The sequence below is a fragment of the Schistocerca serialis genome, chromosome 2, assembly GCF_023864345.2.
Source record: "Schistocerca serialis cubense isolate TAMUIC-IGC-003099 chromosome 2, iqSchSeri2.2, whole genome shotgun sequence".
In the NCBI taxonomy this organism is placed as follows: Eukaryota; Metazoa; Arthropoda; class Insecta; order Orthoptera; family Acrididae; genus Schistocerca; species Schistocerca serialis.
Genome location: NC_064639.1, coordinates 328033883 through 328061482, shown reverse-complemented (window position 1 = coordinate 328061482; position 27600 = coordinate 328033883). Strand labels below are relative to the sequence as shown.

General features: G+C 42.8%; 1 protein-coding gene across 1 annotated transcript in view; it reads right to left on the bottom strand.

Annotated features, from left to right (window-relative positions):
* Positions 1-8358: 8358 nt before the first annotated feature.
* LOC126457139 (NADP-dependent malic enzyme-like) overlaps positions 8359-27600 on the bottom strand; it is a 115979-nt gene continuing 96737 nt past the window's right edge. The window contains exons 10-11 of the mRNA XM_050093207.1: positions 9405-9528; positions 8359-9263 (exon numbers count right to left, since the gene is read on the bottom strand). Coding sequence (XP_049949164.1) covers positions 9130-9263; positions 9405-9528 — 258 coding nt within the window. The 3' untranslated portion in view covers positions 8359-9129. The remainder of the gene's footprint in view (positions 9264-9404; positions 9529-27600) is intronic.

Below are 27600 nucleotides of genomic sequence, written 5' to 3'. Positions count from 1 at the left end.
AGTTTTTAAAGGTGTTCTGGCGGAACAATGTTACTTAATATGGCTCGTGTTGTATTATAAAATATGATTTGATTGATTTGTGAATATGTAATGATGCCCATATGGAAAGGGAGATGAAATCAACGCCACGTGAAATCAAAAGATTATTTGATGCAGGGTACTTAACTATTGTTCTAGTTTTAAATATATAAATGAACACGAAATGTAAATGATCTGAGGTTTTCCAAAGGTAATTTAAATAATTGTTTCGAAATGCAAAGCATTCTGCATTGAAACTGTGGCAACCATTGGGCCTGAGGACAGCTGCAAGGCGGCAGGCCTTCTGGCCTCTTCAAATACTTATTAAGGGCTTATCTTCAATTCCTAAAATCTGAATTTGGATACACGCAAATTAATGTCATTTCGCTACCGTATTACACAGTCATGCATGGTGGGTAATAATATGTTACGTACCGGCATGTACATGGTTGAGAATAGGAAGCATACAGATTGTAGTTCTATTCATTTCACGTAGGAGAGGAGCAGAAACTTTTGGGTGTTGAAGAGGCCAACCGTTCCAACAGCGACGAACGGTCAGAAGGCATGGGAAACCGGTCACTAGGAATGGCGGACAGAGTGCCGAGCCTGGCTGGCGGCTTTCTCTTTTGATGTTGGGTCTCAGTGGTCAGAGCGACAGAGGCTCGCTAGTTTTACATTGGGTGGGGGCAGTTTTCTCCCGAAAGCCTCATGTTTTCGGCAGGAACGCTCGAGATGACTGCTACAGCTGTGTTATTATTTGTGCCGTTTCGGGGAAATGGACGCTGAGGTCAACGGGATATACAACAGGACTATGCCACAAGTAGCAACCTAACAAATTCCGTTGGCCCCAGCTTCCCGTGCAATCTCCTGACGGAGGCCCTGATAGGCTGCTCGATTGTTAAGTGAGCACACATTTGCAGTCGCCATCGGGAATCGATGGTAAGGACTGGTGCCTAGGTTGACGTAATATGGTAGTGGGAGTCTAGACGAATTTGTTGTACGACCATAATTGCGAAATCCTTGTTTATTGGCGACGATTGGCCGAGTTCAGGCACAACGGAGTAATTGGTCTATTGGTCTCTGGGGGGAGGGGGGGGGGGGGGGGGGCAGGGTGGAAGCTAATTTGGGATTGTTGGTTCCTGGGCGCCGCAGGAGTCAGTAGAGTACTTTGCCACCCTTGCTGCAGAGTAATTTCATTTGCAGAATCACTTGTCCAGCCATCCGGACAAACACTTTTTTTTTTTTTGTGGCGCTTCGATCGGTCTCCAAGGTGGGGCCCTCTCCATGCAGCGACCAAAGCAGTAGCCATACTGTCGGTAATATACGCAGCTCCGGTCTGTAAGGTTTAAGTTGATTTTTCAGCCACCAAGAATTCGAACTGAGGTTTTTGGGCCGTGCCAGCAGTAGAATCACTTTAACCCCTTAGGGTTAGCCATTTATTTATCGATATTATACATTTCAGCTGTTCTCTTTGCTCCTCCTTCTTACAGTAGAGAAGCACACTAAATTCCATACAGTGTAGTTTGTACTAGGTTCTTTCCAACACTTCTATGAAGTGGGGAATTCTTACATGTTTGGGTTACTTTAATATACAAGGTTGTTCCTCCTACAAATTCAAAATCAGTTTTGTGTTCCAGTTAAAGAAAATAAATGTAAGTGTAAGTTTTTAGGGCGGAATTTATCCGTTAAATAGTCACAATCACCAGAACCCTCCCCATCATCATTTTTGGAGGGAAACAATGAATTTAATTTAATGAATAAATTATATTAGAGGCTAAATACCCCATATAAGATTTATATCAGAGCCATTGTTATTTCGCTTTACGCACCCAGAATCAACATAAACCCACTTGGGTGTGATTTGCGTGATACTGTGATTCTGCCTCCGAACTTGCATATCAGTTAAGGGTACCAAGATTGGAAATAAGAGATAGTTATTGATAGATATTGGAGAGCCTTGCATTAGGAGTCGTGCCCTACAGATCATACTGATACAATTTAGTTTCGTTTTCTCAACTCATCTATTACCTAATACTCTTTTTAGATCCGCGAGAGATTTAAGCTGGCGGCACCTATGTGCTAATCCTTATCTTTTATTTAGCGAGTTACATTCCATGGTGACTCACCGTTTTGTGATTTCTGCAGCACATTCATGATGATTGTCGCAAGCCAGCATTGTGAACAGTGACATTAACTTCTATAAGATTTCTTTTTGAGTCTGTGTTATTTTTGGAGTGAAAATTTTCTTTCATTATTGTCTCGAGGAAAGAATAGTAGATTATTAGATCCGTTCTTGCTTGAAATAGTGTCGTTGTTGTAATTTCATTTAGTTCTGAATGCTGAAAGGAACGCAAATCGTACAAATTCTATTAACACGCTGGAGCAATTTGACGACAGGGATGGCACCTCTCAGGGGTCGAGATGGTGTTCAAGGAATACGGAGCAGACAGGTCCAGATGCCACTGTTTTTCACCGCTCTGAGACTGGTCATCAACGGGGAAAACGCTCCATTCAGGATAACGCAAATTCCGTTGAGCCACACCTTAGGGAACCTGTTGAAGTCATTGTAACAATCTGGAACCCATTGCAAACAGACAGCATACAGGTCAGTCAGTCTTCGCCAGCATACTGTAATAGCGCGCAAGAATCCAGAGTTGGCTTCCCTGTTACCTGTATGGTATATGAGCTACCGTGGGATGGTGTTTTAGCTCTTCCCAGAGAGATGGAAAGAGAAAGATAGGAAACAGATAACAGAATGGAGGAAACATAAAGAAGGGGAAAGAGAAGGCCGAAGAATTTCGTAAGGAAATTCTCAAAGCGAAAATAAATAGGAATGAGCAGAGAAGAGAAGGGATGAGACTGAAAGACACGAGATGAAAATTTTAAAGACCTTTGGAAACGAATTTTCACTGAATTTAGTGAACTCGGGGAGTAGATGTTGAAAATGGCAAAGACGTGAGCAGAAGCAGCCAACTGCAGTTGGCACTGAAACAGACTTAATCAGAAGGGGCAGGAGCCAAGAAGGTAGCTGTCACAACAGCCAGTAGAGCTGTGCATCCGAATCAAACAGTGAATCAGAACACTAAGACCTTCACCAATCGACTAAGAGAAGGTGAGGTAGTGGTCAAGCATATCTCGAATAAAGACACAAAAATAAATGATCGAGTAGCTCACTTTGAGCAAGCGTTCAAACCAGTCACTGTAAGAAAAGATGTAGAGGAGGCTGTACGATTACGTGGGTCACCCACGGTTCAGTCCTTATGATGTATTCAGGTTTAAGCGGCAGCCCACACAATTCGAACAGAGACACGATTAATGTACACTCGGAGATCCATTCCGGACAGACGCTAGAAGCAACACCAGACACCCTTAGCAGTAGTTCGGGTCTGTAGACATCACGTAGAACCTGTTCAGATATCAGAGTCAATGAGATAGTCAAGCATGGAAGGAACACCCATGTTTGATCACAAAACACTTCTTATCAGTCCTGAAATTTCAGAACTTCAAGGATTTGACTGGGACAATTCAGCAAGTCACTCCCCTCTTCATGGTCACTGAATGCGAAGCTGCAATTTGTTTGTACTCACAAGGAGGGTGTTTCTGTGGAAAAAATAAGAGTCACTGCAGAACACTGCATTTCCTTCAACAAATTTATTGACGCTTTTCCTGCCACATACTGGTCGCGAGAAATGCAAGACCGCATTAAGCAGGACATAATGATGTGGCCAGATCTAGAAGCATCCAGATACAAAAACCCTCTCAAAATGTTCGACACACTGCTTCGAAAAAATCAGTTCTAAGACTTCCCATGTAGCGCATCTGAGATAATTCGGATTTGTTACAGCAATCTCCCCACCTACTACCAGCAAGTTTAGGTTGGAAGATATGGTGACTACATTCAATCATTTAATTGTTTGCAGCCCGAATAGGAACTTGTGTTTCACAAACAAAAATGGAAGAGAAAGGAGAAGGGCAAATGAAGGGTATACTCAGCAACCCCCGGAAGAATAACAAAAGGAGCAATGAGTAAAACGAACTGTAGCTTTGTGATGGGAAAGAGTAGCACAGATGGACCATAGGAATCAAGAGGACCAAGGCTATGGAGCTGAGAATGCCCGTAGGTTTGATAGAAACTGGCACCAACTAAAGTATAGCCAGCAGGGAGACAACCGATGGGGCAGACAGAACTGTAATAACAACAACGGCGACAGAATAGATCTTAATGGTCTGAACCCATCCAAAGGACTACACCAGCAAAGTGAGAATCACAACTGAAGCCAGATATCAAACCATTTCTAGAACAGGAACTTCATCATTTGTTATTTTTATTTTTTTTTTGTTAGTATTGGGTTTGATCTTCTAATTTTTGTGACATTTTTTAATGTATTACTGTTTGTAGCATAGCGTCCATATTACTCTCTAGAATGTTTGTTTTTTGTTGTTTTGTGTGTTTCTGTTGGCTTCATTTTGTTGTTTTGTGTGAATGACAGCTGCGTGTCAGACACCATCCCTGGATATATTCGTGCATATGTTCTCAAAGTCATTGTTTTCTGTTATGGGCAAATATCTCGATGTGTCCCAATGACGCTGCACACTTGTAGCGAGGATGGGCGCTTTAACCACTTATGCACCCAACAAATATTCCGAGGATGGACTTAATGCACTCACAGCTCTCATTCACAGAAAACAAAAACAATTAGGTCAAGAAAAACACACAAATCAACAAAAAAAGAGAGCAAAAAGAAAACAAATAGACTAATTTGTTTTCTCTGTACACACATCAAACTCGTTTACAGTGTCTGCCATGTTGATGGAAGTGGTAACCAATATCCATTCTGTTCTGTTTTTCTTTTTTTTTTCCACAGTGTATTTGGGAGAATTGTTACAACGATGTCCACAGGTGCTGTCCTCACGGAAGAGAAGCGAAGAATAGAACAGAAAGAGGCATGGGCCTGACAAACAAAAAAAAAAAAAAAAAAAAAAAAAAAAGGAGAATGGGAATTGATCATAGTCTACTCAAAAAAAACTGGAAATATATACATAAACAAAAGAACAAATAATTATATAGATAATTTAAGTTACATTACTTACTTATCAGTTATACTAGGATAATTACAAAAGCTTATTCAATTTAATTAAATGTGTGTCAATTTTTCTATGTGTGGTAATTCGTCAGGATAGTTTTAGAAGTAGGTGGTGACGGGTAACATTGGATTTCTGATTTCGTTAGGCCTAGTGATAAGCATTACTTTAAGTTAGTCCTAAAAGAGCCCCCTCCCCCCCCCCCCCCCAACCATTTACTTTTAAGTCTTTACTAGCACAAGGTGGGGATTGGTACACTAGGTATGACACACCATAGGATTAATCTGCATATCATAGTCATTGTTAGATACCTGTGGTACAGAAATTAGCCTATTCATGTCTTGTGTCAATCAGTGTATTTCTTTTTGCATCTCACAAGAGTGAGAAATGCTGAGGTCCATAGTATGTGTGGTTCTTTGCTTTCACACACTTGTAAATTTGATATTTGTAACTACGCTCAACAACGTTTTAACATATTTGTAAGGGTTGTTGACAAAGCATCAAAATAACTTTTGCTGTTGGTGAGAAGGCATGACACATGCATGTACTTTCAAAAGAATCTGCATGCAGCATTTCTATGTCATAGGTCATCTGCAGAGGGAACCTCAGACTTTGTGTTTGTTTGTTTGTGTGTGTGTGTGTGTGTGTGTGTGTGTGTGTGTGTGTGTGTGTGAGGCCACTATCAGAGACTGTCATGGGCCCCAGTCTATTTAAGGCTAGCCAAGCTACTCTTAGCCTCTGTTCTCTATGTGTATTGCTACAGCTCTTTGTGCACGTTATTGGCTCCTGCTGAATGTTACTTAACTACTGTGTTCAGGTTGTTAATGCTTCTATGGAATTTTGTTCAGCCTACTGGTTGTGTTGTACATACACCTAATTACAACGTCTTTTACAGAGAAGCAAGTTGAAGACCAGAAATATAATTTAATACACCTTACAGTTTAGTGTGAAAGAGGTGGTTAACATTTATTTAATACTTTTTCCTCAAAGCACCCTCTTCCTCCACTTTTGTTCAGACCAGTGAGAAAATTGGGTAATGCAATGTTATATGGTGGGATACATATCAACTAATTACAGTTCTTACAAGAATATCACATAAGGTATCAAAAACTGATCAGTATGAAATATCTTCAGGATGCTTTGCTTCCATGTAAAGAAATAAGTAATGAGAGAATGTGATCAGCATTTGGTCATTCACTGTCCAACAACTCATCTCCTTTCTTTCTTATTTGAGGTGTTGTGAAACAAAAATCTAAAAGCTTAATGAATGCTATTTGCATGAGGGAAATTCAGATAGGTGATGGAATTGAAATGACAGACTCAGATATGTATGAGATATTAGAATAATTATTCAAGTAATTTAGCATACGGAGTTTAACTTAGCTTACATAGCCACGGGAACAAGAAGGGAAACAATTCTAAGACAGTAGATAACACATCTTCATTTCTTTCAGTTAGAGGCATTTACAAGGCAGAGACACAGATTGAACAGTAATCTTAGTCAATAAAAATGAAACAAAATTCTATAGCAAGGAAAAAAAAACTTAACAAAAACCGATCATTGTAATTATGAATTGATACAAATCTCAGTTTACTCCAATGACAATCTTTTACAGTGTGTGATGATTAACATCAGTGGAAGGTATGAGTCGTACACTTATCTGATTGTTACTCCATGACCAATTAATCTTCAGTGTGTCTTGGCCCAAAGGCATCAAGATTGCTGTTGCTCATTGCAATTCTTTCAATAGCTCAGGCAAAAGTGGGATATAGATCCATTGTCTACATCTAAGATTTTATTTACTTATGGGTTTACTAGAGACTGTCATCTGAATTTTCATCAGCTGCTTGTATAGACTGATGAAAATCACCATGCAATTGTGAAAAGATGACATGAGCACACCTTCTCAATTAATGTATTGGAAGCAGGCTTTCTCAAAAATACTACAGATGTGTTTTATGCATGTCAGCACATACTACAACAAACGGATCAGTTTCAAAGAGTGTGTGATTATTTACATTGAATGCAGGAGAGTGCACTGCCGCAGATGGACATCAGATTGAGCTCCTCGTATGAACAAGTGTTCAGATCTCTAAAAGGTATATTTCTAAACGCATGATTATTTGTCCTGTTTTCTCTTATTGTGTTAAGCACTACCACTTCTCGAAATATTCGACATTTTTAACACTGTGTAAATGTAATACAGCATCTCAAAAGTTGATTAGTCCCCATTTCAATAAAAGCGCATGAATTTTGTTTTTCTCCTGATTATAAAGTACAAAACAAAAAAACTGAGTATCAGGTTTTTACTTTAACCTGGACTCAGTAAACTTAGTAGACTTTGCAACTTTTTATTACTAAATAAAAAACTGTCGTTGACATAGTAATACTGGTCTTGTTACAAAAGCTTTTGTAAAAACTTTTGTACCAATTGCTGAAATGAGAATAATGTGTTTGATACCAATAATTCCTTAATCATTTCAGAACTGGAATATCTTTTGAAAATACTGATGAAGTTGAACATAACACATATGATAAACATAGTGCTCAAATTTGGCTACCTAAAAGGTATTTAAAATTTGAACGTAACAAGTGCATGCTTAGTGGTTCTATTTTCATTTTATGAGTACACTATACAGTTTACATTATCAAACATTAAAAAAAGTGTGCTCTGAGAACATAAGGCCTGAAATCTGACTATTATTGTACAAAAAATTATCTGCCAGAATTGCCAGCTAGTACTTACCTTCAGGACCTGGAATATCAGCAATGCTGCTAGACACGTATAAAAATACGTGACCCAAATGTAGTGAAGTTCCAAAAGTTATGTTAGTATTGTTTATTAGTTAGCAGTACTGATATCTCACTTCTTGAAGCTAGTAACCACTAGCATTTTAATTTTGTATTATTACTTTATCGTTTTCTGAAGCAAATTTCATTGTGATATGGTTAATATGGTGTATGTTTAACAACAAAGTTAAGTTTTTATGATAGTTATACATATGTTTTATTCAGGTAGCTGTTCAGTTATGTGTAAAAACAGAATAAATAAAATTAGCTGTGCAGTTAAAAATAAAATCATAGAACAGTTGTGTAATTTTTTTGTGCAAGTCTTTTTGTGCTATTTCCTGTCTTTGTACTTCAGAATAGTGTAGTTGCAGCTCTGAGAAAACAAAGAACATTGGTTCTGTTTCTTTTTCTTCTGTTCATTGCATTATTTCTAATTTGCATGAAATATGATACAATTTATTTATTTATTTACATATTTATTCACACTTTATAAAGAATTATTAATGAGTATAATGACATTGTGATAACAAATAAATATAACTGTAAGACATAAAACTTCCTCTTCATTCCATGACAGAACTGCTTTTACTATTTTTCATTACTTTTCCTTAGTTGTTTGACAGTGGGTATATTTGTTTATTTTAATTCAGAGTGTTCAGTAGAGATGATCAATATTTCAGTTATTCACAGCAATTGGGAGGAAATGAAGGTGATGAAAATTCAAAGAATGGAAAAACTAATAAAAGCTGATATTTAAAGACAGAAATCAAGTGGATAAAATTACCATGCAGCATGTTTGAAACTGGGTGGTGTCATTTTACACTGAAAACTTTCTATCATTATTATTATTATTATTCCTTGCTCTCTCTCTCTGATCAAGTATATAACTTATTTAAATGATGGGATTTCTGTCTGAAAAGTAATGAAGGTAGCTTAGAGATTAACATCTTATCAACATCATCATCATTACAAACTGTTGTCCTTAACAGAGACAACTTCACCAAGAACACTCTGTTTAATTACTTTGTTAATACTAAAAAATGTATACCAGTAATATGTTTCTATTTTCTATAAAATACTGAAAATGGAGAAAAAGTGCTAAAACGATAAATGTAGGAATTATCTGCTCTCTTTGTTTCAGGTCTTTTCTATCCATCTGTCCACAATAATTGGTTCAATACAGTTGCATTACAGGTGTGTTTTAAAGATATGAATATATTTGAAACACTCTAATTATGTTACTGACCATTCGTTATTTCAGTTTTTGGCCATGCGTATGTAGTTGGTATTGAAGATGTATAATTGAAGTCATAGATCTGTGCTTTGATGAAGTTCTCTAAGTTTTCTGGCTGTGGAAATGTTGATGCAACTCCTGAAATAAAAATAAACGAACATAAAAATATACAGTCTTCTTTTCATAAACATAAATCAAAGCAATATGTTGGTCACTGCCTCAACAATATTACAAGCTTTGAGCAAAATCTTTTTAAAAAATGATGTAATATGTTCTCACCTGTTTTGTATCCAAACTTTGCAACTTCCACAGCAATTCTAAATGAACACTCATGGATGCTATGCAAGGGTGGATAAAGGCTACCTCTCTCTAAATCAGAATCATTGACAAAGTTGGCCAGTGCCTGTAAATAACCATTTTTTGTTGGCAGATAAATTAGAAAATATAGGTACACAGTCAGAAATGATTGAAAATAATATGTATTGCTCTTTGCATGAGGCATAATCAAAAGTAAAGGCCTTTGCTTATATTTACATGTTGGCAATTCAGAACAGAATTGCATGAATGCAACACTACAAATTGTTTACAGAGCCACAGAAATCATATGACTATAGGAGTAAGCAAACAACAAAATTGTTTCTATTGCTATCTGCAAAGTACAGGGCAATTATAATTAAAGTTAAACTTTCAAACCGCTGTAGAAATAACACCACTGGTCAGAATGACATCAAATTGCAGCGGGATATTACCAGAGAAGGGGGAAAATGTATAGCAGGAGAAAAATAAATAGTCACAAAATGCACCAACAGATGGCACTGTAAGCACCATAATTTAAGAGTGGTCGACTACAAATGACAAATGAATCACACAACAAAGCCTATGGTATACGTTTGATGTTAAACAAACTCTACTACTGTGTGCATGGGTGTACAGATGTGATACTGTTAGTTACGTAAGCCTATCCACCAAGGCAAGGTCATATCACAACATATGGGAAAAATCGGTTTTTGATTGTCCTGAAGCCAAAAACTGCATAAAAAGCACCAATCACATCAATTTTTAATTGCCCTGAGGCCAAAAACCGCTTAAAAAATACCAATCACATCGGTTTTCAACTGTCCTGAGGCCAAAAACTGCATAGAAAACCCTAATGAAAATCAAATCAGATTATTGATTGCTATGTGACTGGTACAAACCACGTTCAATACGCTATCCACCAGTTTCTGCAACCCCCCCTGCGGGTCCGGGGATTAGAATAGGCCCGCGGTATTCCTGCCTGTCGCAAGAGGCGACTAAAAGGAGTCCATCCCCCTCACGGGGGTAGTTCGCGCCTGCGTCCGGAGACGGACGGTTCCACGACCTATCATCGTGGTCCTTTTGGTTTTTTCACTTCTCGTTTCTTCCTTCCTTTTGTTGGTTCCTTTCTTTGCTCTTCTCCACCTCACTGTCTTCCTTACTCTTTCCCTTGCCTTCTCCTTGCCTTCTCATTGCCTTTTTCTCCTTGCCTTCTCATTGCCTTTTTCTCCTTGCCTTCTCATTGCCTTTTTCTCCTTGCCTTCTCATTGCCTTTTTCTCCTTGCCTTCTCATTGCCTTTTTCTCCTTGCCTTCTCATTGCCTTCTTCTCCTTGCCTTCTCATTGCCTTCTTCTCCTTGCCTTCTCTGGTCTCCGCCTCGGCGTTTGAGACAGTCTGTCCTCTTTCTCCCTCTCTCTCTTCTTTTTCCTCTTCTTCCTTCCTCCCTGTGCGTGCCTGAAGGCCGACCCACGCGTTCGCACGCGTAGCCGGTGACGGGGTAACGCGTAAGTCCCCGCCCTGGGTAGACATGTAAGGCACGCGCGTACCCCCTGGTAAAGGCCAGGCCCGGGGAGGGGTGATTGCCTGAGCTGATACCTTCTGACCATGCCGATTGGTCCCTCCGTCTGTTTCTCGGGAGGTGTGACCTGAGGTGTAAACATTCACCTAAGGCGGGAGTGCCCTCTGAGAGGGTCCCCACAAGGAAGGAGCGCGCCATCGGAGACGCTGGCAATCATGGGGGATTCCTCCGCAATGGATTCTACTCCATCTCTTTCGACTTCGACCCAAAAACGGAAACGTGACCAGCCAACAGTGACAAAAGTACTACCGCCTGCCCCACAGTTCCTCGTAGTTTCTCGAACTGAGGACGGAAAGGATTTTTCCTCTGTCAACCCTTTCGTTATTCAGAAGGGCGTAGATGCCATAGCCGGATCTGTCAAATCCTGTACCAGGTTGCGTAACGGCACCTTATTACATCTTTCTTTTCTTACGATGGCACTTATTCACTGGAATATTCGCAGCATTCGCTCCAACCGAGAGGACTTGAAGTTGCTGCTCCGCTTGCACCGTCCGCTTGTCGTAGCCCTCCAGGAAACGAAGCTACGCCCATGCGATCAAATTGCCTTGGCACACTACACCTCTGTGCGTTTTGACCTACCCCGTGTGGTAGGTATCCCAGCTCATGGAGGGGTTATGTTGCTGGTCCAGGATGATATTTACTACGATCCCATCACGTTGCACACCGGCCTGCAGGCAGTTGCCATCCGCATTACTCTCCCCACTTTTACGTTTTCCTTTTGTACCGTTTACACTCCATCGTCATCTGCCGTTACCAGGGCAGACGTGATGCAACTTATTGCTCAGCTACCTGCACCATTTTTGTTAACTGGAGACTTCAATGCCCACCATCCCCTTTGGGGCTCTCCAGCATCCTGCCCGAGGGGCTCCTTGTTAGCAGACCTTTTCAACCAGCTCGATCTTGTCTGCCTCAATACTGGCGCCCCTACTTTTCTTTCGGACACATCTCACACCTATTCCCATTTAGACCTCTCTATATGTACTCCCCAACTTGCACGCCGGTTTGAGTGGTATGCACTTTCTGATACATATTCGAGCGACCACTTCCCGTGTGTTATCCATCTCCTGCAGCATACCCCCTCTCCGTGCTTCTCTAATTGGACCATCTCCAAGGCCGACTGGGGGCTCTTCTCTTCCAGGGCGACCTTTCAGGATCAAACCTTTACAAGCTGCGATCGTCAGGTCACACACCTCACGGACGTCATTCTCGCTGCTGCTGAATATTCCATCCCTCACCCTCCTTCTTCTCCACGTCGCGTACCGGTCCCCTGGTGGACCGCAGCATGTAGAGACGCTTTACGTGTTCGTCGACGTGCTTTACGCACTCTTAAACGCCACCCTACAGTGGCGAATTGTATCAATTATAAACGATTACGTGCTCAGTGTCGTCGTATTATCAAAGAAAGCAAGAAAGCCAGCTGGGCTGCTTTCACAAGCACCTTCAACAGTTTTACTCCTTCTTCTGTTGTCTGGGGTAGCCTGCGCCAGCTATCTGGCACTAAGGTCCACTCACCAGTTTCTGGCTTGAAGGTCGCGAATGACGTCCTTGTGGCCCCTGAGGCTGTCTCCAATGCCTTCGGCCGCTTTTTCGCAGAGGTTTCGAGCTCCGCTCATTACCACCCTGCCTTCCTCCCCCGCAAACAGGCAGAGGAGGCTAGGCCACCTAACTTCCGCTCCTCGAATTGTGAAAGTTATAATGCCCCATTCACCATGCGGGAACTCGAAAACGCACTTGGCCGATCACGGTCCTCTGCTCCAGGGCCAGATTCTATTCATATTCAGATGCTGAAGAACCTTTCTCCTGCCGGTAAAGGTTTTCTTCTTCGTACATACAATCGCATCTGGATTGAGGGACATGTTCCCGCATGCTGGCGCGAGTCTATTGTTGTCCCGATTCCTAAGCCGGGGAAGGACAAGCACTTGCCTTCCAGTTATCGACCTATCTCGCTTACCAGCTGTGTCTGTAAAGTGATGGAGCGAATGGTTAACTCTAGATTGGTTTGGCTGCTCGAGTCACGACGCCTACTTACCAATGTACAATGTGGATTTCGTAGGCGCCGCTCTGCTGTTGACCATCTGGTTACCTTGTCGACCTTCATTATGAATAACTTCTTGCGGAAGCGCCCGACCGCGGCTGTGTTCTTTGATTTGGAGAAGGCTTACGACACCTGTTGGAAGGCGGGCATCCTCCGCACCATGCATACATGGGGCCTTCGCGGTCGCCTCCCTCTTTTTATTCGTTCCTTTTTAATGGATCGACAGTTCAGGGTACGTGTGGGTTCTGTCCTGTCCGACACCTTTCGCCAGGAGAATGGGGTGCCACAGGGCTCAGTTTTGAGCGTCGCTCTCTTCGCCATCGCGATCAATCCAATAATGGATTGCCTCCCAGCTGATGTATCAGGCTCCCTTTTCGTGGACGATTTTACCATCTATTGCAGCGCGCAGTGTACACGTGTCCTGGAGTGCTGTCTTCAGCGTTCTCTTGACCGTCTTTACTCCTGGAGTGTCGCCAATGGCTTCCGTTTTTCTGCCGAGAAGACGGTCTGTATTAACTTCTGGCGATACAAAGAGTTTCTCCCACCGTCCTTAAGACTCGGTCCCGTTGCTCTCCCAATCGTGGAGACAACCAAATTTTTAGGCCTTACATTTGACAGGAAACTTAGCTGGTCTCCACATGTGTCATATTTGGCCGCCCGTTGTACCCGTTCTTTAAATGTCCTCCGTGTTCTCAGTGGTCTGTCGTGGGGAGCGGATCGAACCGTCCTACTTCATCTATATCGGTCGATCGTCCGCTCCAAGCTGGATTATGGGAGCTTCGTATACTCCTCTGCACGGCCATCCATCTTACGCCGCCTCAACTCCATACAACATCGGGGTTTACGACTTGCGATCGGAGCATTTTATACCAGTCCCGTAGAGAGTCTTCATGCTGACGCTGGCGAATTGCCACTCACCTACCGGCGCGATATACTGCTTTGTCGGTATGCCTGTCGGCTACTGTCAATGCCCGACCATCCGTCTTATCGTTCCTTTTTTGATGACTCTCTTGACCGTCAATACGGGTTGTATGTCTCTGCCCTGCTACCCCCTGGCGTTCGCTTTCGTCGCCTCCTTCAACACCTTACTTTTTCCCTCCCTGCAACCTTTCGAGTGGGCGAGAGCCGCACGCCACCTTGGCTCCAGGCTCAGGTCCGCGTTCACCTTGACCTCAGCTCGCTCCCAAAAGAGGTCACCCCCGGTTCGGTCTACCACTCCCGTTTTTTGGAACTTCGTTCGAAGTTCATCGACATGACTTTCATTTATACAGATGGCTCTAAGACCAATGACGGGGTCGGGTGTTCCTTTATTGTTGAGGCACAAAGTTTCAAATACCGGCTCCATGGCCATTGTTCGGTCTTCACAGCTGAGCTCTTTGCCCTCTACCAGGCTGTTCTTTACATCTGCCGCCACCGACATTCTGCTTATGTCATCTGCTCAGATTCCCTGAGCGCCATCCAGAGCCTCAGTGATCCGTACCCGGTTCACCCTTTCGTACACCGGATCCAACGCTCTCTTCAGCAGCTGGTGGACGTCGGTTCTCCAGTTAGCTTTATGTGGGTTCCTGGCCATGTCGGTATCCCTGGGAACGAAGCTGCAGATGCCGCGGCCAAGGCTGCGGTCCTCCAGCCTCGGACAGCTTCTTGTTGTGTCCCTTCGTCCGATTTTAGCAGGGTGATTTGTCGGCGCATCTTATCTCTGTGGCATGCCGATTGGGCTGCACTTACCGACAACAAGCTTCGGGCCTTAAAACCTCTTCCCGTGGCTTGGACGTCCTCCTCACGCCCTTCTCGGTGGGAGGAGGTCGTTTTAGCCCGGCTAAGAATTGGACACTGCCGGTTCAGCCATCGCCATCTGCTGACGGCTGCGCCGGCGCCGTTCTGCCCATGTGGGCACTTGCTGACGGTTAGACACATTTTAATGTCCTGTCCAGATCTTAACACACTGCGCCTCGATCTTAACCTGCCAAATACTTTCGATGCCATTTTAGCGGATGACCCACGAGCAGCTGCTCGTGTTCTTTGTTTTATCAATTTGACACACCTCGCTAAGGACATTTGATGATGCTGTTTTTTAATCCTATGCCTGTCAGTCTGTCTTTTATCGTGTTTTCCCTTTTAGTTGTTGTGGTCAACTTGTGCCTCGCGGTGCATTCTTAGAGTAGTCAGGGCGCTAATGACCATTGAAGTTGTGCGCCCTAAAACCACAAAAAAAAAAAAAAAAAAAAAAAAAAAAAAAAAAAAGTTTCTGCAACAAGTTGAAATCAAGAAAGAGCATGTTCCACAACTGATTGAAGTGTTTCCAGGGTCACGTTCAGTATGTGTTGCGCAATGTGGGCCTTCAATGGAGCTAAGTTTGCGATTGGAACACAGAATGCAACATCTTTCAGATAGGCCCACAGACTGAAGTCACATGGATTAAGATCAGGTGAGTGGGACGGCCAGGTTGTAGGGAAATGGTGGCTGATAATTCTATCATTTCCAAATGCTTAACTGGATTTGCAATGTGCAGAGGTACACCATCTTGCATAAAAATGATTCCACCCACAGATCCATGCTGATGGAGAGCTGGAATGATGTGGTTGTGCAAAAGACACTCATATCACTTACTAGTGATGATACAGGTAACAGGACCAGAAGCACCTGTCTCTTCAAAAAAAATATGGCCCTATGATAAATGATGCCATAAAGCCACACCACACAGTGACCTCTTCAGGATGAAATGATACTAGTTGATTTAGGTGTGCATTTTCCATTGCCCATATTCAAAAATTCTGTGTATTGCCATATCCAGCTAGATGGAAGTGGGCTTTGTCTGTCCACAAAGTCTTCCATGGTCAATCATTGTCCACTTCCATGTGAGCAAGAAACTCAAAAGCAAAGGTCTCTCTTGCTGGCAGGTCAACAGGAAGCAACTCGTGTACATGGGTAATTTTGAATGGACAGCAAAGAAGGATGTGTCATAGGATTTTATGCACTATGCTCATGGGTAGGTCCAATGTTCGGGCAATTCTCTATGCACTACACGTTTGCACACCACCACTCGTCTCCTCCTGCATTGCTGTGGCCACTGCATCCACTGACATCAAATCAATTTGTTTCCTCCCTCTACCAGGTTGCACACCAAAAGAACCTGTGTCTTTGAATTCCCAAATCATTTTCTCCAGACCCAAGGCAGTCATCAGACCAACACCTTTGTTTCAAACCCTTCAGTGTTCAGAACTTCTGCAGAACAATGTGTACACAGTCATCATTCTTGTAATACAGCTTTACAAGCAGAGAATTGAGACAGTAATGGCAAATGTTGCAGACATGAATGGAGGAAAAGCCATGTACTCGGTGTGTTTATATCCAACTTCAATTGGTCATGCCCATGACAGGTTTTTTCATTTATGTATTCTGACACATACAGCACCATCTGTTAATCAGTTTTCACACTATTTTTTTCTTCTGCCACACATTTTCCCCCTTCTTCAATAACATTCCATTGCAATTTGATGTCATTCTGACCAGTGGTGTTATTCCCACATTTTGAAAGTTTAGTTATAATCACCCTATATAAGTTATATGCTATCATTAATACTTTTCCTTTTTTGTGCAGAAAGGTCTACAGCTATTCAGATTCACCAAAAGTTGTGACTAATTTATGGATCTACAGTAACGAATAAAGGAAATGTTAGACAATAATGAGAGGACTTCAAAAACAGCCATACAAGAGAGTGTAATAAAGACTGCAGTGGCGGGTCAAGTATCCACAGTGACAAAATTATGCAATAGGTGGACCAAACCCAATGATCTGACTAGTGATTCATGACTGGTGATGAACTCTCCACAGTTCAATATTGCACAAAAAAAAATTGTTGAGGGCATATCTTTACTTATGTTGAAATGGAATCTGGGTAAACAGAAAACTCTCAAAAAATTGTGACATGCCATAAAAATTGGTGTGCAGGGAATTTTTGTCCAGGAGAACTATTCTCCATGACAATGTGTGGGTGAGAGTCAATACTTCTGTTGGGAATTTTTCTTTATCCTGAGTACAGTCCCCACCTCGCACACAGTGATTAATAACAGTGTTCTTGCATTTGAAATAAAACAAAGGCTTGGTGGACAATGGTCTGAAAATGACAAAGAACTCAAAACTCCCACTGTCAACTGGTTGAGTTCCTAGGCAGAGTCCTTCTGCACAGAGGGCTTGTAGAAGCTAGTGTAAGTTTACAAAAAATGATTATGTAGAAAAGTGAAGTAAGTTTATAGGAAACCAAAACCAAAAATAAATAATTTTGCTGATGAACAAATATTCTTCATGACCAAAGCTGCTTTCTCAGTTACATCTCATACAACAAATACAACAATCAATACTTTGGCCATGAAATGTATGAACCACAATGGAATTTCCATGTGCCAAAGTGACACATCATTGTCATTACTGTTCCACAGCAATGGCCTCTAAATTATGGGAACTCTATTACAAAAAGCAGCTCCTAGTCACAGAGAAGAAAACAGCTAAGCAGTTGTTGTGTCACATTATGCTTCATATCATACAAAATTTCTGTACTGCAACCAACAAACTTGTTGCAAGATGACTGTCAAAACACAACCACTGGATTTACTTACACAACTTCCACACATACAGAATAAACCACTATTAAATCACTGGAAAATGAAGTCAGTGATCTACTGAAAATTCAATACATTGATAACATGAGGGGGACGCACAATCACATGACTGAGAAGTGTGTTAGGTTTTCCATAAAATGACTTACGAATTTCTCACTGACATTCACTTAATGCTAACTCAGCGGTCGAATATACTTGCATGATACACATTTTGTATTCCAAAAAGTACTGGTGAAGAGACATTCATTATTGTGCCTATGTGACTTTTACACTCCCAGTATGCCAACACCTCTGGCTGCAATGAGACCATTAACAGTACAATGACATTCTTTTGATTGCCAACTGATTATATTTTATCACAAATCAACCTTCAACTTGTATCTTCCTCTTGAAACACATACTGGATAGAATCATTGTGAACAGTACCTATAAGTTTATGTTTTAATCTCAAGGTTGATCTACCAATGGGTACAGGTGTTATGTGCATCTCCACCCACACATTTATGAACCTATAATATATTAATGTGCAGTGGTGATGAAGGTTGTCCTCTTCAAGTATCCTGTCTTAGTGTTGTGATCCAATGAGGTAAAACCTTGTCTTACAATATATAGGTTATGTATGTGTTTTCCTTGAATGTTTTAGAATATGCCTCTTTGTTTTCACATTCACCCAACATGAACCTAAGTGTATAATTATAGAACATACATTCCAAGTTTCTCATTCCCCAGATGCCACAACTAGCCAATAACATAACAAAGTGGGAACATAAAGTGAAATACAGTTTCATAACACCTACCCCAGGGAAAGAACCACAATGTTTTTCTCTGGTCAGGATTGTTTTATGTGCAACTTTTTGATGCTGTGCAATGCAAATTAACTATTTTAATTCCTGGCCACTAAATTATTATGCTTCATTAAAAATAAGTTAAATATATTGGGCACCAACAGTAATATTAGTATATATATTAATATATCTTAAAATGGAGAATTGTTTATTGAAAAGATTCTTCCTGCCAGAATATAATGTCTGACAAAAAAAGTGAAGCACCCAGAAGACATGGAGAATATCAATGTAACTTTGTGCGTGTACACATCATTCACAGTAAGATAAATGATTTGAGCTGTAACTCTCTGTGACAGTAAAAAAGCCACCAGAGTGCATTAGTGTTGTTACCAGGCCTGGTAGAATATATGAGGTGTGTGAGAAAAGTAATGAGACTGATTTTTTATTTATCAAAGTTTTTATTTTTGTCCTGTTCAAGGTAGTTCCCTTCAGTAGCAATACACCGACAGAGTCATTGTTCCCAGTCTTGGTAGCAGTCTGAACTGTTCACATTAACACACTCTTTGCCCTATTTTCCTATTCATAATGAATCCTACTCCTGTTATACCATTTTCTGCTGCTGTTAATATTACCCTGCTCTCATCTGCACAGAAAAGGTTTTCTTATTTTCATTTCACTTCACTGACTCCTACTATATTTAGACTGAACCTCTGCATTTTCCTTTCAAGATTTTCTAGCTTCCCTACCACGGTCAAGCTTCTGACATTCCACACACCGAGTCATAAAACATTATCTCTTCATTGGTTAGTCAGTCTTTTTCTCATGGGCACCTCCCCAACTGGCAGTCCCCTTCTGGAGATAGCCACAAGACTCTTAATAACTGATCCTGGACTAGTGAGAAGTTTAGCCCTGTCTCATGGGTTGATGCAAGTCTAGTGATCCTTATTTACATTGACTGGATAGTTTGGCAATACAGAGAATTAAATCAGAACCACCGATAAGCATTTCTGATTAATGCAGTACATCACATAATTTCTCATGTGTGGTACACATCAGCTGACTGTACCATGAGTCTGATTTTGCACCATACTGTAAGACCTTCAAGGAATGGACAAAATAAACATTTCAAGCTGTATTAGAAAGTTACTTCAAAATCAAAGAAAACTTCATCACATATTTAAGTTAAATCAAAGTTTTGTTGACAAATAAGACCAAAAGGAGCTAAAGGAGAACCATGGATGAAAAGTTCTATCAATTTAAAAGTAATTTCTATCTAAAGTACTGACAAAATGATTCTAAGACATTTTGGTCGTATATTAAGCCAATAAATAGCTCAAAATTAGCAGATTCATGTGCTGAAGTTGACACTGTGTTCTTGACTTCAGGAAGGCATTTGATATAGTTCAATACTGCCACACAATGAAGAAAAGATGAGCATACAGAACATCATACCAGCTTTGTGATTGGAATGAAAAGCTCCAATCAAATAGAACACAGCACATCCTTCTTAACTGGAAGAAATCTTAAGTCATAAATGTATCTTTGAGAGTATTGTTCAGAAGTTTTACAGAACCACTTCTATCCAAAATACATTGATGAGCCAAAATATTACAACCTCCTGCTCAATAGTGTGTTGGTCCACCTTTGGAACCCAATACAACAGTGATTCTGCATGCCTTGGATCTGACAAGTCCTTGGTAGGTTTCCAGAGGCATATGGAACCAGATGCCTGCACACAGTCCACCATGGTTTATGAGCGCAGTGTCAGTGTCTGATTGCGTCCCAGATGTGTTCCAACTGGTTTAGATCAAGTGAATTTGGTGTACAGGATATCATTGTGAGTTCACTTTCATGCTTTTCAAACAGTCTTCATCTCTGAACTGTTTCTCTGCTGTACGTACTCAAAGCTTATGTTCCTTTCCCTCTGCATTTTCTTATGTACAATAAGGGTGCCACACCCTAACCACAAAAATCACCCCCATATCCTAACACCACCTCATACTTCACTATTGGCTCTACACATGATGGCAGGTAACATTCTCCAAGCACTCGCCAAATCCAAAACCTTCCATCAGATAGCCACAGGATATAGCATAATACATCACTTCAAATCATTCTTTTCTAGTCATCCACTGTAAGCATGGTTTAGCACTGACTACAGAAATGGGTGGCTTACAAGGAGCTGCTTGACCATTAAATCCCACTCTTTTTTAACTTAACAGTTCATTGTTCTGGTAACACTTCAGAATGCACAAGCACTTCCTTCTGCTGATTTCATGTCATTTTCTTACAGTCACCCACTACAAAGCTCAATGGTCCCTGTCCACCAATACATGAGATCTGCCTGGTCTTGGTTTAGCTGTGGCTGTTTCCTTCACATTTCCACTTTACAGTCACATCACCATCACCAACTTGGCAGCTTTATAATGGTTGATAGATTTGTTATTCATGTGACATACAATGACTAGTACACATCTGAAGTAACTGACCCATTCTGCTGTTACTGGTTCTCTACTGACAATACAATACTTTTTTGTATTTTATATGATTTATTGGCCAGTAATGCAAAATATGGTGCAGCAAATGGACAGTTTTCCATATTCATGGTCTTTTGCACACTTTTATGATTCAGTGTTCACTCATTATTATTATTATTTTCAATTATTCCCATTTGAGAGAGTGTTTGAACTTGAATTCCTTTATGATGATTGTTTATGTTTTTTCTGAGCCCAAATTTTTTTCATGTGTTCACTGTGTTGTTTCTTTCCCTCCGCTGTCCATTTGCATCCTGGTCTCTTCTGTGTTGTGGTGTCAAATTTATGTTTTTTGATGATGTTCCTGAATTCAGTTCTATTTTCTGCATCGTTTACTGTTATGTGTGCTTGTCTGAGGTCCTCTTCAACTTCTTTTATCCATTTTGTTTTTCCCCTGCCTGAGTTGATGACTTTAAGTATTTGCTTTGAAATTCTGTTTTCATTCATCCTGTGGATATGTCCGTAGAACTGCATTCTTCTTTTCCTTATTGTATCCGTAATCTTGTCTGTGTATTTATATAATTCTGATGTTGGTCTCTTCTTCCAGATTCCTTGCTCTTGTATCGGGCCAAAAATTTTCCTGAGAATTTTCCTTTCTTGTTTCTCTATTTCTTTGATTTTAGTTTGCCCACCTATTTGTGTTGTTTCAGATGCATACAGTGCCTCCGGAAGTACGACAGTGTTGTAGTGCCTCAATTTTGCGTTAATGGATATGGACTTTTTGTTATAATAATTCCATGTGAGTTTATATGCTTTCTGTAGTTTTTTTATTCTTTCCTCATTGGCCTTTAGGTTGATCCCTGATGGCTGGATGATTTCTCCCAGGTACTTAAAATGTGGTACTTGTACGATTTTCCCATGGGTTGTCACAATAGGCAATTTGTCTTGTGGCACTCTTTCTATGTACTGGGTTTTCTCATACGAGATTTGCAGGCCAGTTCTTTGTGCAATTTCGTGTAACTTCTCTATGGCGTTAGTGGCTTCTTTTCTATTATTTGTGTTCACTCATCATGGTATATACTGCAATTTTTTGCATTTACTTATGATTCATTAAATTAATTGTTATTTTATGTTAATGTGCTCGCCAGATTTTGTGATGTTCAAATAAATGATGTGTTATACTATCTAATATGAATATATCTTATATTGAATGCCCTGAAGCAGGCAACAAGCCATTGTAGCTCAATATTCTCATCTGCTCTGGCCCTTCCAGTCCCTACAACAAATGTATCCAACAGAAAAAATTATTCAAACAGTTAAAAATGTGGAGGTGGTAAGCAACATCTGTAGTCCATCTAGTCGACCAACCAGGCATAGCAAACCTCATGCCAGCCATGTCAGAGGAACAAAGTGTTACTCACCTGGTTGCAACCATCAAAGATCTAAACTGTTGTGAAGAAAGAAAAAGCTTTGTGTTAAATCTGCTAAAATATTAAACACATAAAATTTGGTGAGGAATATCATTTCAAATTGATTGTCTGTTTTAAAATTGATTTGACTGGTCTCAGCAATAGTGAAGACCCTATTGTAGAGTGGTGCCAAAAATAACTTTGTGAGAATTATGTAAAGGGGTTAACAGAAAAAAATCATAGAGATGCTAATAATGTAAAACATGCTAAAACTTCACAAATTAGTGTTCAGGTGCAGAGGGAGTCTGGTCAAGACAGTCAAAGTATGGGCATCTTTAGGAGATATTAAATCATAAGATGTAAAGTTTTATGAACCAAAAAGTAATTTGTTTCTTATATGGAGTGCAATTAGGTGTGACAAGGTCAATTTTTGAGGTGCTAGCCAGTCTTGGTGGGGCCAAGAAGTGACGCATTAGAAATGCAAGTTAGTTATTTTGGAACTAAAGCCCAGAACCCCCCTGCGGGTCCGGGGATTAGAATAGGCCCGCGGTATTCCTGCCTGTCGTAAGAGGCGACTAAAAGGAGTCCATCCCCCTCACGGGGGTAGTTCGCGCCTGCGTCCGGAGACAGACGGTTCCATGACCTATCATCGTGGTCCTTTTGGTTTTTTCGCTTCTCGTTTCTTCCTTCCTTTTGTTGGTTCCTTTCTTTGCTCTTCTCCACCTCACTGTCTTCCTTACTCTTTCCCTTGCCTTCTCCTTGCCTTCTCATTGCCTTTTTCTCCTTGCCTTCTCATTGCATTTTTCTCCTTGCCTTCTCATTGCCTTTTTCTCCTTGCCTTCTCATTGCCTTCTTCCCCTTGCTTTCTCATTGCCTTCTTCTCCTTGCCTTCTCATTGCCTTCTTCTCCTTGCCTTCTCTGGTCTCTGCCTCGGCGTTTGAGACAGTCTGTCCTCTTTCTCCCTCTCTCTCTTCTTTTTCCTCTTCTTCCTTCCTCCCTGTGCGTGCCTGAAGGCCGACCCACGCGTTCGCACGCGTAGCCGGTGACGGGGTAACGCGTAAGTCCCCGCCCTGGGTAGACATGTAAGGCACGCGCGTACCCCCTGGTAAAGGCCAGGCCCGGGGAGGGGTGATTGCCTGAGCTGATACCTTCTGACCATGCCGATTGGTCCCTCCGTCTGTTTCTCGGGAGGTGTGACCTGAGGTGTAAACATTCACCTAAGGCGGGAGTGCCCTCTGAGAGGGTCCCCACAAGGAAGGAGCGCGCCATCGGAGACGCTGGCAATCATGGGGGATTCCTCCGCAATGGATTCTACTCCATCTCTTTCGACTTCGACCCAAAAACGGAAACGTGACCAGCCAACAGTGACAAAAGTACTACCGCCTGCCCCACAGTTCCTCGTAGTTTCTCGAACTGAGAACGGAAAGGATTTTTCCTCTGTCAACCCTTTCGTTATTCAGAAGGGCGTAGATGCCATAGCCGGATCTGTCAAATCCTGTACCAGGTTGCGTAACGGCACCTTATTACTAGAAACTGAGAATGCCTTTCAGGCACAAAAACTGCTTCGGGCCACCCTCCTGTACACGTTCCCTGTCCGGGTGGAGGCCCACCAAACTTTGAATTCGTCTCGTGGTGTGGTCTATACTGGCTCCCTCGACGGCTTGACTGACGAGGAGCTTCAATCATTCCTCGCTGAGCAGGGCGTGACGGCTGTCCATAGGGTCATGAAAAAGGTCAACAATGACCTTGTACCGACCCGGACAATTTTCTTGACCTTCGATAGTGTTAAGCTGCCATCGCGCATCAAGGCGGGCTACGAGGTTATTTCTGTTCGCCCCTATATCCCGACACCTACGCGCTGCTACCAGTGTCAGCGTTTCAATCACACTCGACAGTCTTGTTCCAATGCGGCTAAATGTGTCACCTGTGGCAGGGATGCCCATGAGGGTGACTGTCCACCTCCGTCTCCTCGTTGTGTGAACTGTCAGGGTGACCATGCCGCATCCTCCCGTGACTGTCCTGTCTATAAGGAAGAATGCTGTATCCAGGAAATTCGGGTCAAAGAGAAAGTGTCCACCTCGGCTGCTCGCAAGCTATTGGCTAGTAGGAAGCCCACGCTGCTCCCAGCGGGGAAATACAGTACTGTCCTCGCCTCTCCTCGGACTACCCGGGAGGTAGCAACCCAGACATGCGATCTGACCTTCAGCACCACGGTCGTCCGTTCGGCCAGTGCTAAGATCGCGCGGTCGACGTCTCCTCTTCCTCCCATCACCCCACAGCCACGAGCACCTTCTTCAGCTTCTGCTAAGACGAAGACACCGAAGTCAGATGCCCGGGCCTTCAAGAAGGAACCATCCCGTGCAGACTTCCTCCGTACCTCGACCTCCCAGCCTTCGACCGGTACTTCCACTACACGTCCTTCCAAAAAGGCGCATAGGAAGCACAGTTCTCCTTCCCCGCCACGGCGCATTTCTTCTCTTGCGCCACCCAGCGGCTGCCGCCCCAGGCCGTCATCCGTTTCGCCTGGCCGCACCGCTGGTCGCCGTACATCTGGCCGTTCACTGGCGGAGGAAGCTCCCCCTCCCGGCCATCCTCCCGAGATGGCCGATGACCCTATAGACCCAATGGACGATGACTGTCCGCCTACTGATAGCGGCGGCAGTGCTCGCTCGAAGCCAGGCCCTAAGCGGCCTTCGAGGTGACCACTTCTCTCATCTTTCTTTTCTTACGATGGCACTTATTCACTGGAATATTCGCAGCATTCGCTCCAACCGAGAGGACTTGAAGTTGCTGCTCCGCTTGCACCGTCCGCTTGTCGTAGCCCTCCAGGAAACGAAGCTACGCCCATGCGATCAAATTGCCTTGGCACACTACACCTCTGTGCGTTTTGACCTACCCCCTGTGGTAGGTATCCCAGCTCATGGAGGGGTTATGTTGCTGGTCCGGGATGATATTTACTACGATCCCATCACGTTGCACACCGGCCTGCAGGCAGTTGCCATCCGCATTACTCTCCCCACTTTTACGTTTTCCTTTTGTACCGTTTACACTCCGTCGTCATCTGCCGTTACCAGGGCAGACGTGATGCAACTTATTGCTCAGCTACCTGCACCATTTTTGTTAACTGGAGACTTCAATGCCCACCATCCCCTTTGGGGCTCTCCAGCATCCTGCCCGAGGGGCTCCTTGTTAGCAGACCTTTTCAACCAGCTCGATCTTGTCTGCCTCAATACTGGCGCCCCTACTTTTCTTTCGGACACATCTCACACCTATTCCCATTTAGACCTCTCTATATGTACTCTACATCTACATCTACATCTACATTGATACTCCGCAAGCCACCCAACGGTGTGTGGCGAAGGGCACTTTACGTGCCACTGTCATTACCTCCCTTTCCTGTTCCAGTCGCGTATGGTTCGCGGGAAGAACGACTGTCTGAAAGCCTCCGTGCGCGCTCTAATCTCTCTAATTTTACATTCGTGATCTCCTCGGGAGGTATAAGTAGGGGGAAGCAATATATTCGATACCTCATCCAGAAACGCACCCTCTCGAAACCTGGACAGCAAGCTACACCGCGATGCAGAGCGCCTCTCTTGCAGAGTCTGCCACTTGAGTTTATTAAACATCTCCGTAACGCTATCACGGTTACCAAATAACCCGGTGACGAAACGCGCCGCTCTTCTTTGGATCTTTTCTATCTCCTCCGTCAACCCGACCTGGTACGGATCCCACACTGATGAGCAATACTCAAGTATAGGTCGAACGAGTGTTTTGTAAGCCACCTCCTTTGTTGATGGACTACATTTTCTAAGCACTCTCCCAATGAATCTCAACCTGGTACCCGCCTTACCAGCAATTAATTTTATATGATCATTCCACTTCAAATCGTTCCGTACGCATACTCCCAGATATTTTACAGAAGTAACTGCTACCAGTGTTTGTTCCGCTATCATATAATCATACAATAAAGGATCCTTCTTTCTATGTATTCGCAATACATTACATTTGTCTATGTTAAGGGTCCCCAACTTGCACGCCGGTTTGAGTGGTATGCACTTTCTGATACATATTCGAGCGACCACTTCTCGTGTGTTATCCATCTCCTGCAGCATACCCCCTCTCCGTGCTTCTCTAATTGGACCATCTCCAAGGCAGACTGGGGGCTCTTCTCTTCCAGGGCGACCTTTCAGGATCAAACCTTTACAAGCTGCGATCGTCAGGTCGCACACCTCACGGACGTCATTCTCGCTGCTGCTGAATATTCCATCCCTCACCCTCCTTCTTCTCCACGTCGCGTACCGGTCCCCTGGTGGACCGCAGCATGTAGAGACGCTTTACGTGCTCGTCGACGTGCTTTACGCACTTTTAAACGCCACCCTACAGTGGCGAATTGTATCAATTATAAACGATTACGTGCTCAGTGTCGTCGTATTATCAAAGAAAGCAAGAAAGCCAGCTGGGCTGCTTTCACAAGCACCTTCAACAGTTTTACTCCTTCTTCTGTTGTCTGGGGTAGCCTGCGCCGGCCATCTGGCACTAAGGTCCACTCACCAGTTTCTGGCTTGAAGGTCGCGAATGACGTCCTTGTGGCCCCTGAGGCTGTCTCCAATGCCTTCGGCCGCTTTTTCGCAGAGGTTTCGAGCTCCGCTCATTACCACCCTGCCTTCCTCCCCCGCAAACAGGCAGAGGAGGCTAGGCCACCTAACTTCCGCTCCTCGAATTGTGAAAGTTATAATGCCCCATTCACCATGCGGGAACTCGAAAACGCACTTGGCCGATCACGGTCCTCTGCTCCAGGGCCAGATTCTATTCATATTCAGATGCTGAAGAACCTTTCTCCTGCGGGTAAAGGTTTTCTTCTTCGTACATACAATCGCATCTGGATTGAGGGACATGTTCCCGCATGCTGGCGCGAGTCTATTGTTGTCCCGATTCCTAAGCCGGGGAAGGACAAGCACTTGCCTTCCAGTTATCGACCTATCTCGCTTACCAGCTGTGTCTGTAAAGTGATGGAGCGAATGGTTAACTCTGGATTGGTTTGGCTGCTCGAGTCTCGACGCCTACTTACCAATGTACAATGTGGATTTCGTAGGCGCCGCTCTGCTGTTGACCATCTGGTTATCTTGTCGACCTTCATTATGAATAACTTCTTGCGGAAGCGCCCGACCGCGGCTGTGTTCTTTGATTTGGAGAAGGCTTACGACACCTGTTGGAAGGCGGGCATCCTCCGCACCATGCATACATGGGGCCTTCGCGGTCGCCTCCCTCTTTTTATTCGT